We start from the raw sequence: 14,870 nt of genomic DNA on the forward strand, positions 1-14,870 counted from the left end.
CATGATGGAGACTTGTGTGAGGATCCCACCAGGTACTGCAACTTAATAGGGATGTTACAGTATCTCACATTCATTCGACTTGATATTGTTTATTCAGTCAATCAGGTGTCCCAGTTCATGCATGAACCGCGTACTGGGCATATGGAGGTTGTTAAAAGGATACTTAGATATCTGAAAGGAACAATTGGGGATGAATTGATATATTCTCCAAAACCATCTGTTCCTGACATGTGCGACTGTGCAGGGGATCCAGATGGACGAAGGTCTACATTAGAATATTGCATCTTCATTGGAAGAAACTTAGTATCTTGGAGCAGTAGAAAAAAAGGCCATTGCTAGATCAAGGGCTGAGTTAACAAGATACTATGATCAAAACCTTAATATTCTTGATGATAAACACGTGCACACATGCACAATAAGCACTCTTAGAACACTTGTGCACAAAAGCACAACTCACTAAATCTCACAAATGCACAAAGGCATAAAAGAATAAAAAGCTTTATTGAAAAACACTTGGGCTTTGATCCAAAGCCATAAACTTACAAGAGGGGGAATACCCCTTTATATAGAGGAAGTGGAGGCCTTGGAGGGGCTCCACTTTTAGTCGTTGGAGCCCCTCCAACGGTCACAAATGTGACCGTTGGAAGGGGCCCAACGACTAGATGGTGGGCCCCTCCAAGGTGTACACTACCTTTTACAAAAAGAAAGGAAATAAAAAAGAAAAGAAAAAGAAATAAAAGAAAAATAATTACAACATATTCGAAAAATGAATATGTGCAAAATGACTAAACTAGCCCTACGACTATTACAAGAAATATATATATATATATATTTTATATATAGAAAGATACATGCACATATATATTTCATATATATGTACATGTATCTTTCTATATAATATATATATATATATATATATATATAATAGCATTGATTTGATATTACAATTTAACACCCCCCCTCAAACTTAGGGCATGATGACCGAAAGTTTGCCAAGAAAGAAGTTGAATCGCGGAGAACACAATGCTTTGGTGAAGAAATCTGCCAACTAATATTCTGAAGTAACATACGAAAGTTCTATGACTCCTTTTAGATAGGCTTCTCGAATATAGTGACAGTCCATCTTAATGTGTTTGGTTCGTTCATGAAATGTATGATTCTTGGCAATATATATTGCACTCTTATTATCACAGCATAGCTTGGTGGGCCCTTCTATTGTGATCCCCATGTCTTCTAACAACTGATGAATCTATATAATTTTTATGGTAGTGGTTGCCATGACATGATATTCAACTTCGGTTGAGGAGAGAGACACTTTTTGTTGCTTCTTGCATTTCCATGAGATCAGTGAGTCTCCTAAAAACACACAAAAACCAGTGGTGGAGCGACGGTTATTTGGGTCACCTCCCTAGTCAGAGTCAGTATAAGCAATTAATTTTAATTCAGAAGAAGACAAAAATACTCCCTTATTTAGTGTGCACTTTATGTATCTTACGACCCGTAAGATGACACTCATGTGAACTGCTATTGGTGTATGTTGAAACTGACTTGCACTATGAAGTACATGAGAAATATCTGGTCTAGTAATACTCAGATACATCAATGATCCCACGAGCTGTCTGTAGGGGGTGAGATCGGAAAGAGGAATACCATCATCAATCTTTATTTTGGCTCCTACTATACCAGGAGTTTCACAAACCTTATCATCTGTAATACCTGACCTGTCAATAATCTAAGAGGCAAGCTTATTTTGAGATAAAAAATACCCTCTATGAGAGTATGCTACTTCAATACCCCAAAAATAAGTTAAGAATCCCAAATCAGACATTTCAAATCTATCATTCAAAATTGATTTTATGCTTTTAATCCCTTTAGAATCACTTCCGGTTATAAGATATCATCCACATATAAAAGCAGAATGACAATCCCTGCATTGTTTTTTCTAACAAATAAGGCAGTGTCTATGAAACAGGATGAAAAACCATTTTCTAACATTACGGAGTTAAACCTATCATACCAAGCCTTGGGGGTTTATTTTAAACCATAAAGTGCTTTTCGAAGACGAAACACTTTCCCTTTGGGAGTCCCCATTCCTGGTGGAGCATCCATATATACCTCTTCATTCAGATCACCATTTAAGAAATCGTTCTTAACATCCATTTGATAGATGTTTCAGTTGTTGATGAAGGCAACAGTGATGAGACATCAGACAATGACCATTCAGGTCACATGGGCAAAAGTTTCTTCATAGTCAATTCCGTATTCTTGACTATATCCCTTTGCAACTAATCGAGCCTTATATCTCTTAAGAGATCCATCGCTCTTAGTTTTAACTTTAAATACTCATCTACACCCTATTGCTTTCTTACCCTTAAGAAGATCTTGGAACTCCCAAGTCTTTGCCCTGTTGAGAGCTGAAAGCTCACATTCCATTGCTTTCAGCCATTCATCATTCTTTTTGGCTTCTTCGAAGTTTCTAGGTTCTATATAGGAATGAATGGCACTAAGGCAGACTCTATGTTTAGGAGTAAATGAATTATATGAGATAAACCTAGAAGTCATCTTTCTACTTCTCTCAGTTCTTCGTAGGTTTTCATCATTTGTTGAATTGGAATCACTAGGTTCACTATATTTTTCAACTGCACTCCTAAAACTGGTTCTATCTCTATGAGTATATGTTATAGGATCTCTCAATGCTCCTTCATTACTATGTTGGGAGATAGGTTGATGGGATGAGCCATCTTCTTTATCATTGACGTCATTATGAATGAAATCGTTATCACTATCATCATCATGTGCTAACATTTCAAATAAAAAAGAGTAATCCATGTTTTCTTCAAAGGGTTCACTCTTTTCAAAACCATTAACATTTTCTAGAAAACTCACATTTCTGGAAACATATAGCTTATCATTCTTAATATCATAACAATGAAACCCTTTTTTGGTTTCGGAATATCTAAGAAAGGCGCAGACAATGGCTTTTGGTTATAGCTTATCGTTCTTGTCAGTAAGAACAAAGCATTTACAACTGAAAATTCTCAACCGACTATAGTCGGGTTCTTTGGTATACAATTTTTCAAAAGACGAGATATTGTTCAAGTTTTTAGAGGGTAGCCGATTTATCAGATAGACAGATGTTAGAGCTGTTTCAGCCCAAAAATCTTTTGGGATGTTTTGAGAAACAAGTAATGTTCGAGTTGTCTCTATTATATGTCTATGCTTCCTTTTGGCTAATCCATTTTGTTGAGGGGTTTTCGGACAAGATCTTTGGTAAAGAATACCATGACTTTCAAGATAATTTTTGAATTCACTTGAAAGGTATTCTCCACCAGAGTTCGTTCTAAAATTTTTTAGATTCTCATCAAATTGGTAAACAAGTTCTTTAGAATTTGAAAGGGAATTGACATAGTATAGATTACCCTTCCTAGAGCCTTCCTCAGTCAATCTCCCGGACCGACGATCCTGTATCCAACATTTGTTAGATAAAAACTTTATATCACACCCATGATCAGAGAGTTGAGAAACGAAAAGCAAATTCAAGTTTAATTTGGGTATAAATCTAATTTTTGGAATAAAGAACCTTTGTTTTTCAAAATTTTCTATTCCTTTTACTCTAAGAGATGTTCCATCCGCGGTTGAAACAAAAGAAGGAGAGGGATTATTTGAACATTCGGAAAAAAAAACTAAAACTTGGGGTCATGTGAAAATAAGCACCCGAATCTAAAAGCCAAGAGGTCTTACCGGGAGGAGAAGAGGTTGACATGGCGGCTCCAAAAATAGCCCATTTTAGAAGAGGTTGAAGTGCATCCATGATTTGTTGTAATGAGAGAGCTCAATTTGAAGATGACGATCACTCTTCTTTTTGAGGTTGGGATGTAGTAGCCATGGCTAGTAATTTTTTCCACTTTGGGCAAATAGGCTTAATGTGCCCCGGTTCCTTACAAAAGTGGCGTAAAAGCTTGCTATAATCTCTCTTTCCTCCTTGACCACATGAGTTTTGATTCTTGAAGTGAGGAGGCTTGTAAGTCCTTAAGTTACTCCCCGGTCTTGAGACGACATTAACACCTTCATTTTCTTCATTATTGGAGGGTGTAGCTAGAATACTTGGGTTGTTCTTGCTTATACTCATACGAGTCTCTTTCCCACTTAGTTTAGTAATTACATCTTCAAGAAAGGGGGAAGTGAGGCGGATAAAAGAGAAGACCGAATTTGTTCGAATTCGGGCCTAAGTCCATTCAAAAAATTGAAAAATCTATCTTCTTCCAATTGTTTATGACGAAACTCTATGGCTTTTCCACTCCATGTAGGTTCGAGCATAGCAAACTTGGCCCAAATAGAAGAGAGTTCGGCAAAATACTTCCTTATAGTCATCTCCCCTTGATAAAGAGTTAGCACCCTCTTTTGGAGGTAATATTTATGGGACAAGTTCCTAGAGGTGTACATCTTCTCAAGGTACTCCCATGCTTGAGAAACTTTCTTAAACTTGATAATATTAGCATTAATTCTTGTTTCTACGGATGAGAAAATCTATGAGAGAATTTTAAAATTCCTCATCTCCCATTCTTCATGCTTTTTGGTATAGTCTTCAAAAGCCGACTCTTTCTTCGCCTTCAAGGATTTTTATTTTTCCTTTCTCCATCAAGGTTATCTTTGGCTTCGGTTCGGGAATCGAGTCTTGGATATAGCCCCAAATCCCTTTTCCTTTAATATGAGCCTCCATGTTTTCGACCCAAACGTGATAGTTGGACTTATTGAGTTTGAAGCTGAGAGAAAAAATGAGAATCTTTTTCACCCATTAGAGAGGAGAGATGATGAAAAAGAATACGTACCACAAAGGATTTTTAGACCTTTCTTGATAGAAGAGTTTTCTAAAATATTAGATGAACAAATGGATCCACTCTTATCACCAAAAAATCGAAGGCACACTTTTCGAGTCACAAAAAAAAGTGAGAAACCACACGATCTTTCTTTCTCCAACCTTGCTCTGATACCATGTAAAAATATCTTTAACAAGATACTATGATCAAGACCTTAATATTCTTGATGATAAACACGTGCACACATGCACAATAAGCACTCTTAGTACACTTGTGCACAAAAGCATAACTCACTAAATCTCACAAATGCACAAAGACATAAAAGAATAAAAAGCCTTATTGAAAAACACTTGGGCTTTGACCCAAAGCCATAAACTTACAAGAGGGGGAATACCCCTTTATATAGAGGAAGTGGAGGCCTTGGAGGGGCTCCACTTCTAGTCGTTGGAGCTCCTCCAACCGTCACAAATGTGATCGTTGGAAGGGGCCCAACGACTAGATGGTGGGCCCTTCCAAGGTGTACACTACCTTTTACAAAAAGAAAGAAAATAAAAAAGAAAAGAAAAAGAAATAAAAGAAAAATAATTACAACATATTCGAAAAATGAATATATGCAAAATGACTAAACTGCCCCTACGACTATTATAAGAAATAAATATATATATTTTATATATATGTAGGTAGGTACGTGTACATATATATGAAATATATATGTGCATGTATCTTCCTATATATATATATATATATATATAATAACATTGATTTGATGTTACAATTTAATAGCCGCTACTGCTGAAGTCACATGGGTCAGGCATTTGCTAATTGAAGTGGGAGAAGTGATATCTCGGTCTATCTTGCTGTGCGACAATCAAAGTGCTCTCAACATGTCATTCAATTCGGTTTATCAAAGTTGTGCCAAGCACATTGAGATAGATCAACATTTTGTGAGACAAAAGGTTGAATAAAAGGAGATCGAGCCCAAATTTGTTAACACTGAAAGACAAGTTGCAGACATATTAACAAAAAGCTTGACCAAGGATCATTTTTGGACACTTAAAGGCAAGTTGTTCATGGTTCAAAACCACGATCAACTTGAGGGGGGGTGGGGTGAAAAAGTCTATTTGTCTATGTATTCTTTACTTGTACTTGTTATTTTGTATTCGGGGTCTGAATAATATATCATACTCGACCCATATTGTAAACGAAGGATATATATACATGTTTTAGTTCACGATTTCAGTATTGGAAATCGTGACAGCCGCAACTCCTCCTTTCTCTTTCATCTCTCTTTTCACGTGTGACAGATCCTAGTGAAATCTGACAGCCCTTCCCTCCTTCCTTCCTAATAAAGTACTTTGGAGTCTTCATTCATCTCTTGAGAATATGTACTTTTGCCTGGTTAGATCCTTTGGGGGGTTGTTACTAGTTAATAGGTCCATAATAACAAGTTTACCCCAACCATGAAATATGTTTCCTACAAGGAAGATGGAAACTGTAAAAGAGAGGAGAGATTAGCAACGGAGTTGTCTAGGCTTTTCCCTGACCACTAGGGATGTCCAGGACATATTATGTATCCAAAAATGTGTATAATTGCATATCTGCCCTTTACAAATGTATTTTCTTACAAGTGTATATAACTCTTTTAACTAAAAGATGAATATGCCCCTAGTGGCTAGAAAATGTCTATCCTTAACATGCCTCAAGGTATGCATAGTTTTGAGCCAACATGGATTTTGGCTGGCCTCATAACATGAGTTAGGTTCTTTTGCAACTTCTATGGTGCTACAAATGATTTAAAATCCATAGAAAAACCTCATAATTAATTTATTGAACCTACTTTTTGGGCAGCTGTGGATGCGTATATGCTAATATTCTTTTAGAATATAAATTTGATGTAATTCTTTTCCTTTGTTTATTGATTTTATTTATGTAGGTACTCGCAAGTTATTTACGAAGGAGGAGAAGTTACTGTTAAATAGAAGAGTACCTAATCTGGCAGATGCTACTTCAGTAAGTTCTCATTGTAAAGTTTTAAATTTCTGTATTAAGTTTTGATTGAATTTTCTGATGCATCTTGACTATAGGTGTGTGCATACATACGGAGTTGTTAGCTTCCATGGTGATATGTGGATGTTAACATATTCACGACAAGTATATACTCCTAATAACTTGAAAATGACATGGTGATTTCATGGTAATTTGTATAAGGAGAAATGACTCATTTATCACTGTCACTCTAGAAATGAACATTGTAGTTTAGCATGTTTTCTTTATAAAATTTATAAAAAATGCTCCTGCTGATGAAAACTAATGCACGAAACTGCCATGTCATTTTAAATTGTTAAGGATATAAGCTTGTGTCGAACTTGTTAATGTGCACATATAGTGCAGGAATAATTTGCTTTAACAAAATTATAAAAAATGGCATAAAAATCCCTTTAGATTAAAATATTTCAGTTTAAGGAAATTTCCTACTCTTAAGAAGAAATTTAGAAAGGAAATATTTACCAATTAGAGGTTTTTTTTCAGGTACGTAAGGATTTTTTTTTATACAAGAACCTCCTACATCTTTGTGACTTGAAAGGTAACTCATTTGATTTGGACCCCTCTGTGTGCGTATGGACCAAGTTTAACAACCCTTCCTTACAGAAGAGTCTAGATCAAACAAGTTAACTTTTCTGTAGTGGGGGTTCCAAATCAAGGATTGCATGTAAACAAAATAAGTGCTATTTTTCCTATCCATGGATTTGATTTAGTTGGCCTGTTCTATAAAGTTAATCTTTTTTTCAGTTTCCTTAGAACTAAGCTTAAAAAATAATATAGATGAATAATTTCTTAAATATTAAGATGAATTTTATAAATAAGAATAGCTATGTCAGAAAAAGTTTCCATGTTTGTTTTGAAAATTTTATAAGAAAAAAAATGCAACGGATTATCCCTGCATCAACTTTAATAGGTGTTACACAGAAACTCTTGCGAGTGTTTGTTCTTTCTTTCATGCACTTGTCAGCATTTTGTAACGAGTACAACAAAACATGATGAAGACTCCAAGTTACATTTTCAAACTATGCATGTTTGACCATACTCTCTTTGCTCTATCTAGGAAGACAGAATGAACACATTATCTGGGTTAAAATTAGTAGTGGGATTGGGAGACCTTGGCTAATGTTTAATGGCCATTATATATGACTAGATAATTGGCCCACCCATATGGTTGGGCCTTATATAATCAAATGGTAAAAAAGGTCTATATCAAATACATTTATCAAGATTGAAAACAAAAATAATTAGAATCGTAAACCTGGACCCTAATTAAGATGGGTTGGGTTTGGGTCTAATTCTTAGACCCGATTAAAAAACTTGTATATTGAAGACCCGACCCGATACATACCTGTACATGTTGACCTATATGAGTCCACAATTTCCAGCTGCACTTGGACCTAGACCCAAACTTCAATTAAATTGAGACGGGTTTTAGTCTAACTTTTAGACCCGATTTGGAATTGGGTCTGATAAGACCTAACCTGAACCTGACCCAGTTACACCCCTAATTTGCTAATAACCAAAGGCCTTGACAGTTATGCATGAAAATGACCAACCCCATTCATAAACATTTTTCTTTTTATGGCCAATGAGAGAGAGAGCAGTTATAAATGGTAATTAATTTTTTTTAAATTACAATGTGCCATGTAAGTAAGACTTCCTTTTTTATGAAAACTTTATGTAAATGCCTCTACAAATTTTTAAGTACATTCTCAATTCACATGACAAGAATGTCAATTAAAACAAAGTTATAAAACCTCCAATTTTTTTTACCTGATACCCTTGCTTCTGCTTTTATAATATTCATAACTTGTGAAACTTCGCACAATTTATTTTCATGTACATGTTCTCATATTTCTGGTAATGAAGTTTATGTAAATTGCATTAATTACTTTTCTAACTGGAATTGCTTTTCAGAGTAAATGGATACCAGTACAGACTCTTGCTGCATCTGGACAGTTCTACCTCCTTGATATGTTGCTTAAACATAATGTTGATATCAACGCTGTTGATAAGGTACTTTCTTTAGTGACATCAATTATTCTGTTTGTCATACATTATGTGTTTCTGTGTAGAGATTGAAAGGATACTATGGAGTTCATTTTTGTTGTTTCCGATACTATTTAACACCTTTCCCTTAGTTATGTTACCTGTTCCTTCACTTTTAGGATGGCTTGACTGCGCTGCACAAAGCTATACTTTGCAAGAAACAGGCTGTTACCAACTATCTCTTGAGAGAATCTGCAAATCCTTTTGTTAGAGACAGAGTGAGTATATATGAAAGCAAGTTTATTCATATGTTGTACTCTTCAAGTCTTTTTGGCTTCTTATAGAACCTGCTGGCCTTTTACCTTCTTTCTCTTGGGAGTATTGGAAATCCTTTTGTTAGAGATAGAATGAATAAATATGCAACAGAATCTATTTATATGTTGTTCTTTGCAGTAGTTTATGTTGCTGCTGATGAAACCTTCTGTCCTCGTGATTTTGAGTAGGTGAAGGTTATATCTTTAAACTTTTTTATGATTTTATGAAACAATTTGATTTTGACTTATCGACTATTTCTTGCCATTTATAACCTTTATTTATTATGTTTAAAGTTTGTATTATCTTATTAAATTAACGAGCCTAAAGAAATAAGGTTCGTGACCGTTCTCTCCCTTCCTTTTCTCTTGTGCATCTTCTTCCATCCGCTTCTCCATTTCATTTTGTTTTGAAAATTGTTCAACATATTAGTATCAAAGGTTTTCTTGTACAGCTCAGACATGGACAATCACTTTGGGAGTTAATGATTGGATAGTATGTTTTTTAATCTTTGTGAAAGTTACCTCTGGAAGAATATATTGTCCTACTTTGGTTAAGATGTGGAATTATGTATGTTTTGATGTTGATGCAATTATTGTTCACTGTTTCAAAGTCACACGTAGTATTGCTATTATGTGATGTAGGATATTTATCTTCAGTAATTCTTAGAACTTTGTGAACTATCTAGTGACTAATCTGCTAAGTAACCGCGACACACCAATTGGGCTGCCCTACCTGTGTTGACATAGGTATGGGTACCGGGCGCAGTGCGGGTACACTGTGGGTCGCATCCCACATTGTGTTGGGTCGGGTCTAATTAGATCCGAAACACAAAAAAAAAACAAAAGCAAAATTTCCCCGCCACCCCGTCCCCCACCCTCGAAACCCTCGATTTTCCCCTCTCTCCTTGGTATCGCTCTCGAAACCCTTGACTCTCTCTCCCTGGTCTCTCTTCGCCCCCTCTTTGGCTCTTGTCTTCGCCCTTCTCTCTCTCGCTCGATTTACCCCTCTCTCTCGTCTTCTCCCCTCTCTGTCTTCTCTCTTGTCTTCCCCCTCTTTGTTGATTTCCCTCTCTCATCTTCCCCCGCTCTGTCTTTTCCCTCTTTCTCTCGTCTTTCTCCTCTTTGTTGAATCCTCTGGAGATCTGTTCCTGCACAATAAACGGACAAGAAAAAAAGAAAGCAAAAGAGAGAAGACCTGTGGATTAGAAAGGAAGACGTCACACTAAATCTGACATCTTTTATTATATTTATATGTCGTAGTTTGTTGTTGTTGTTGTATATGTGTGTGATGTGTTACATTATGGATCTGGACCTAGATCCAAATCCATATACAAATAGTGAGTATTCTTAACATGCCCCCTCAAATTGAACATGGTAATGAACCATGGACAGTTTGGATTTCAACTACTAGTGTCGCTACACAGTAAGAGCTTTGGTAAAAAGGTCGACAATCTGATCTTCTCCTCGAATGAATATCGACTGAATTTCTTTTGTTTCCACCTTTCCTCTGACAAAGTGTTGATCAATTTCTACATGTTTCATCTTACCATGTTGAATTGGATTGGTAGAAATGGCCACTACACTTCGATTATCACAATATATTAGTGGGCTAGAGATGTGTTGGTGGAGACTAAAAAGAATATGCTTAATCCATGCAACATCTACAATAACTGTTGCCATAGGACGATATTCCGTCTCTGTGCTCGAACGGGCTATTGTTTTCTACTTTCGACTAGCCCAAGACACTAAATGAGTTCCCAGAAAAACTCCATAACCTATCACAAAGCGTCATGTAGAGGGATCATGGGCCCAGTCGGCATTAGAGTAGGCAATAACTTTAACAGAGACTTGAGAACTTAAGAAAGTAGGTCTGACATAAATAAGGTCATCTGAAGGCGTACCCTTAATGTACCTGAGGATTCTCTTCACTGCTTCCATATGTCTCACAATTCATTGAAAAAGCCAAGTTTGGGCGTGTAAAAGTTAAGTATTGTAAGGCTCCAAAGATACTACGATATTTCTCAGGCTCAGGCACATCAACATCATTTGCAAGAGTATTACCCAATTGGGCCTGAATTGCCATAGGGGTATGGACTAGCTTACACTCTAGTATGCCACTACGGTGGAGTATGTCTCTAGCATACTTGTGTTGTGAAATAATGAGTCCATTTGCTTGTTGATACATCTGCACACTTAAGAAGAATCGAAGAAGGCCCAAATCCTTCATGTGAAACCGCCCATGGAGAACAAATTTCAACTTTTTAATCTTAGCACCACTCTTGACGGTAATAATAATGTCATCTACATAGACCAAGATAATAGTAATATCAGATTTGTCACAGTGAACAAACAAAGAATAATCGCAGTGGCTACGCTCAAAACCAAGAGACCGGATCACGGTACTAAAAGTGTCAAACCATGCACGCGATGCTTGTTTCAACCTATATATAGATTTCTTTAATCTGAGCACAGTAGACTAAGTATCACCCTCAGGATAGCCAGGTGGATGTTCCATATATACTTCAAATAAATCACCATGAAGAAAAGTATTTTTCACATCTAACTGAAATAGATGTCATCCATTCGATACCGCTAGAGATAAAACAATATGAATCGTCCTCATTCGAACTACTGGGCTAAATGTTTCATCAAAATCGAGTCCATGTTCCTTAGTGTAACCTTTGGCTACTAATCTGCCTTTAAAATATTCAATGCTGCCATCAGATGTTCGTTTGACCTTGTACACCCAGCGACATCCAACAACATTCTTGTCTGCTGGTCGAGAGACTATCTTCCATGTATTACATTCATGAAGAGTTTCTATCTCTTTATTCATAGCATCCGTCCATCGAGGATGTTTGTTAGCTTCAAGGTAAGAACAAGGCTCTTGTGTAATATCGAGAGATGTGGCATACACCTGAAAATCCAATGAAAAGGCTTCATAACTGACCCATTTATCAGGCGGGTGACAGATATGAGTGGATGTGCGAGTGGCAACAAGTGGTGGCTGGATAGCATTATCATTCAAGGAGGGAACAAATGCTGAAATCAATAGACTACCAGTGGCTGAATTGTAGGAGTGCTGGTATCACACATGATGGGCAGCTGGGCAGCATTATGAACATCATCGTCATTGGGCTGATTATGTAAACTTGTTGGCTGATTACTCGCATCTAATAAATCTCAGTTTTTTCTGCCGTATACCTGCTTGAAGAATTGAAAATTGGACTGTTGTATTGGCGGTGGTTCAGCAGAAAAAGGAGTGGCTGCAACATCATCATTGAAGGCGGGCTGCATATTTTGAGGAGATGACGGCCAAAAGGAGTGCAACACGGAATTTCCGGCAGCGGATGATATTGCTCCACATACATTCTCGTGAAAAATATGTCGTGAGATAATTTTATTTACAGCATGATCAAAACATCGATACCCCCATATACTCCAATGAATTGACACACAGTTGCCGATGAGATAACTTATGACACAAGGAATCATCAATGTGAACAAAACATCGACACCCACCATATGCACGTAGCCAAGAGTAATTAGGATATGAACCATGCAACAAAGAATATGATGAATCACCGCCAAGATTGGACAAAGGCATTCTATTTATCAAACATACGGTTGTATGAATGACTTCTGTCTACAAACCAGTTTTGAGATTAGCATCATACATCATAGTTAATGTTGTTTCCATAATATGACGGTGTTTGCGTCCAACCACACCATTTTGCTGAGAAGTCCTTGGACAAATCAACTCATGCTGAATTCCATTATCGAGTAAAAATTGTGTGAGTTGATTGGACATGTATTCACTACCACCATCACTTCGTAAGGCTAAAATTTTTCTCGAGAATTGAGTTTCAACATGAGCTTTGAATCTACAGAAAACAGAAAACACTTGATCCTTGGATTTAAAGAAATATATCCAAGTGAAATGAGTAAAGTCATTCATAAAAATAACATAATATTTCAATTTTGATAGAAACATAACTAGAGAAGGTCCCCAAACATCAGAATGAACAAGCTCAAAAGGAAAAGTAACTCTCTTATTAGATCTTGAAAAAAGTTCATGACTCTTATAAATACGACAACTGATGTAAGAAAAAGAATTTTTTCTGTGTTGGGCAAAGAAAGAGATCCTTGTGGCAACAATGGTTTAGCACGAGAGAGTGTTGTTCCTGAGTGCCCCACGGATTTTCAACAGGATTATGATGCTGGTGGAAATTAAGCTGCCAAAAGCCAGCCATAAGAGCTAAGTCATGTGAACCAACAACAGACGAAAGATATGAGGTACGAGTAGGAGCCTGAATAAAATTTGCTGGAGCACGCAGACCTGCACCTGTTAGAGGTGGGGCCGCAGTTGCAAGTGCCCGAAAACGAGGAGGAATCGGTACAGTAGGATGGCAATAGGTAAGAACGTAATACCAATAACAGTTGGAACAAGTATGACCCTTCTTCCCACATATCTGACATACTATGATTGTTTGATTGGAAGAAAAAGTCGGTGTAGGGAGAATACCTGCTCTACGTCCACCAAAATTATCCCTACGGTCAAGCCCTCTTCTTCTGTAGGGATTGAAATTTTGGGCTGCAACCATAACCTTATGATGCACTTCTTTATTCTGAGATCCTGATGATATATTAAACATGGCCTCATGCTCCAAGTGTGTGGTTCTCAATTTATCAAAAGGTGGGCGAGGCATAGGGCTAGTGTAAACACTAATGAACATGTTATATTCTTGGCCAAGCCCTCTGATGGTTTTCGTGCATATATCTTCATCTGACAATGGTGATCCGATGGCAGCAAGTTGACCCACTAGAATCTTAATCCTATCAAGATATTCAGCTAAGGGTGAATCTCTTCTTTTAATCTCTGCAAATTATGCTTTCTTGGGAGTAGAAATCTCTTCGTACCATTGATGCAGAGTATCTCACAGAACTTTTGCCGGAACTCCAGATGGGATGTGTAGAAGAACTTCATGAGAGAGAGTGGCTGTGATGAAGGCTACATCTGACTGATCATTCTTCCGCCACATGATAACATCTGGATTTCTGACCATGGTATTCGAGGATTTCTCTGTACTTCCATCCTGCACTGAAACTGTTTGGGAAACCAGTTCCTGAGGCACAAGGATCGTCCCATCAAGGTGACTCATCAGATCATGGCTGAAAAGAAAAGGGATGATCTGCTTCTTCCAGGTGATAAAATTGAAAGAGACAAGTTTTTCTGTAATTATATGGTTGAGAAAAGAGGCATTGATAGCAGCCATTTGACGAGACGACATAAATTTTTTTTTAAGAAAAGACCGACGGGCACGATAAATAAAAGAAGATTCAAAGATCAATGAAAGAATAACAAAGAAAGCACACAGAATCAGTTAAAGAGAATTTTTTCGACCTTAAATAATATCTGCATTTTTTTTTTGCACGGATTTTTGCTTTGGTCAGATTAGAGTTCAACAACGAGGATACACGTCAAAAGTGATGTGTTTGGAAACAAAAAAAACCACGTCAACTAATATTGATGTGTTTTTTTTTAATCAAGATCACGTCAGATTGATTGGACGTGATTAGGGTTTTTTTTTTAATTCAAAACCAGACAGAAGGAACCGATTTTGAAATCGACCTAGGAGACATCTTGCAAAGAGGAAGGAGGATCAGATTTTGCGAAGAGAAAGGAGAAGATCAGATTTGGCTAGGA

At 36.9% G+C, this 14,870-nt stretch overlaps 1 protein-coding gene across 1 annotated transcript in view; it reads left to right on the forward strand.

The window, feature by feature from the left end:
• Positions 1–14,870, forward strand: part of AKRP (ankyrin repeat protein) — a 50,749-nt gene that overhangs the window by 6,772 nt on the left and 29,107 nt on the right. The window contains exons 2-4 of the mRNA XM_090014633.1: positions 6,751–6,827; positions 8,778–8,876; positions 9,029–9,127. Coding sequence (XP_089870759.1) covers positions 6,751–6,827; positions 8,778–8,876; positions 9,029–9,127 — 275 coding nt within the window. The remainder of the gene's footprint in view (positions 1–6,750; positions 6,828–8,777; positions 8,877–9,028; positions 9,128–14,870) is intronic.

Source organism: Nuphar pumila, chromosome 7, assembly GCF_984573655.1.
Source record: "Nuphar pumila chromosome 7, dmNupPumi1.hap1.1, whole genome shotgun sequence".
Lineage (NCBI taxonomy): Eukaryota > Viridiplantae > Streptophyta > Magnoliopsida > Nymphaeales > Nymphaeaceae > Nuphar > Nuphar pumila.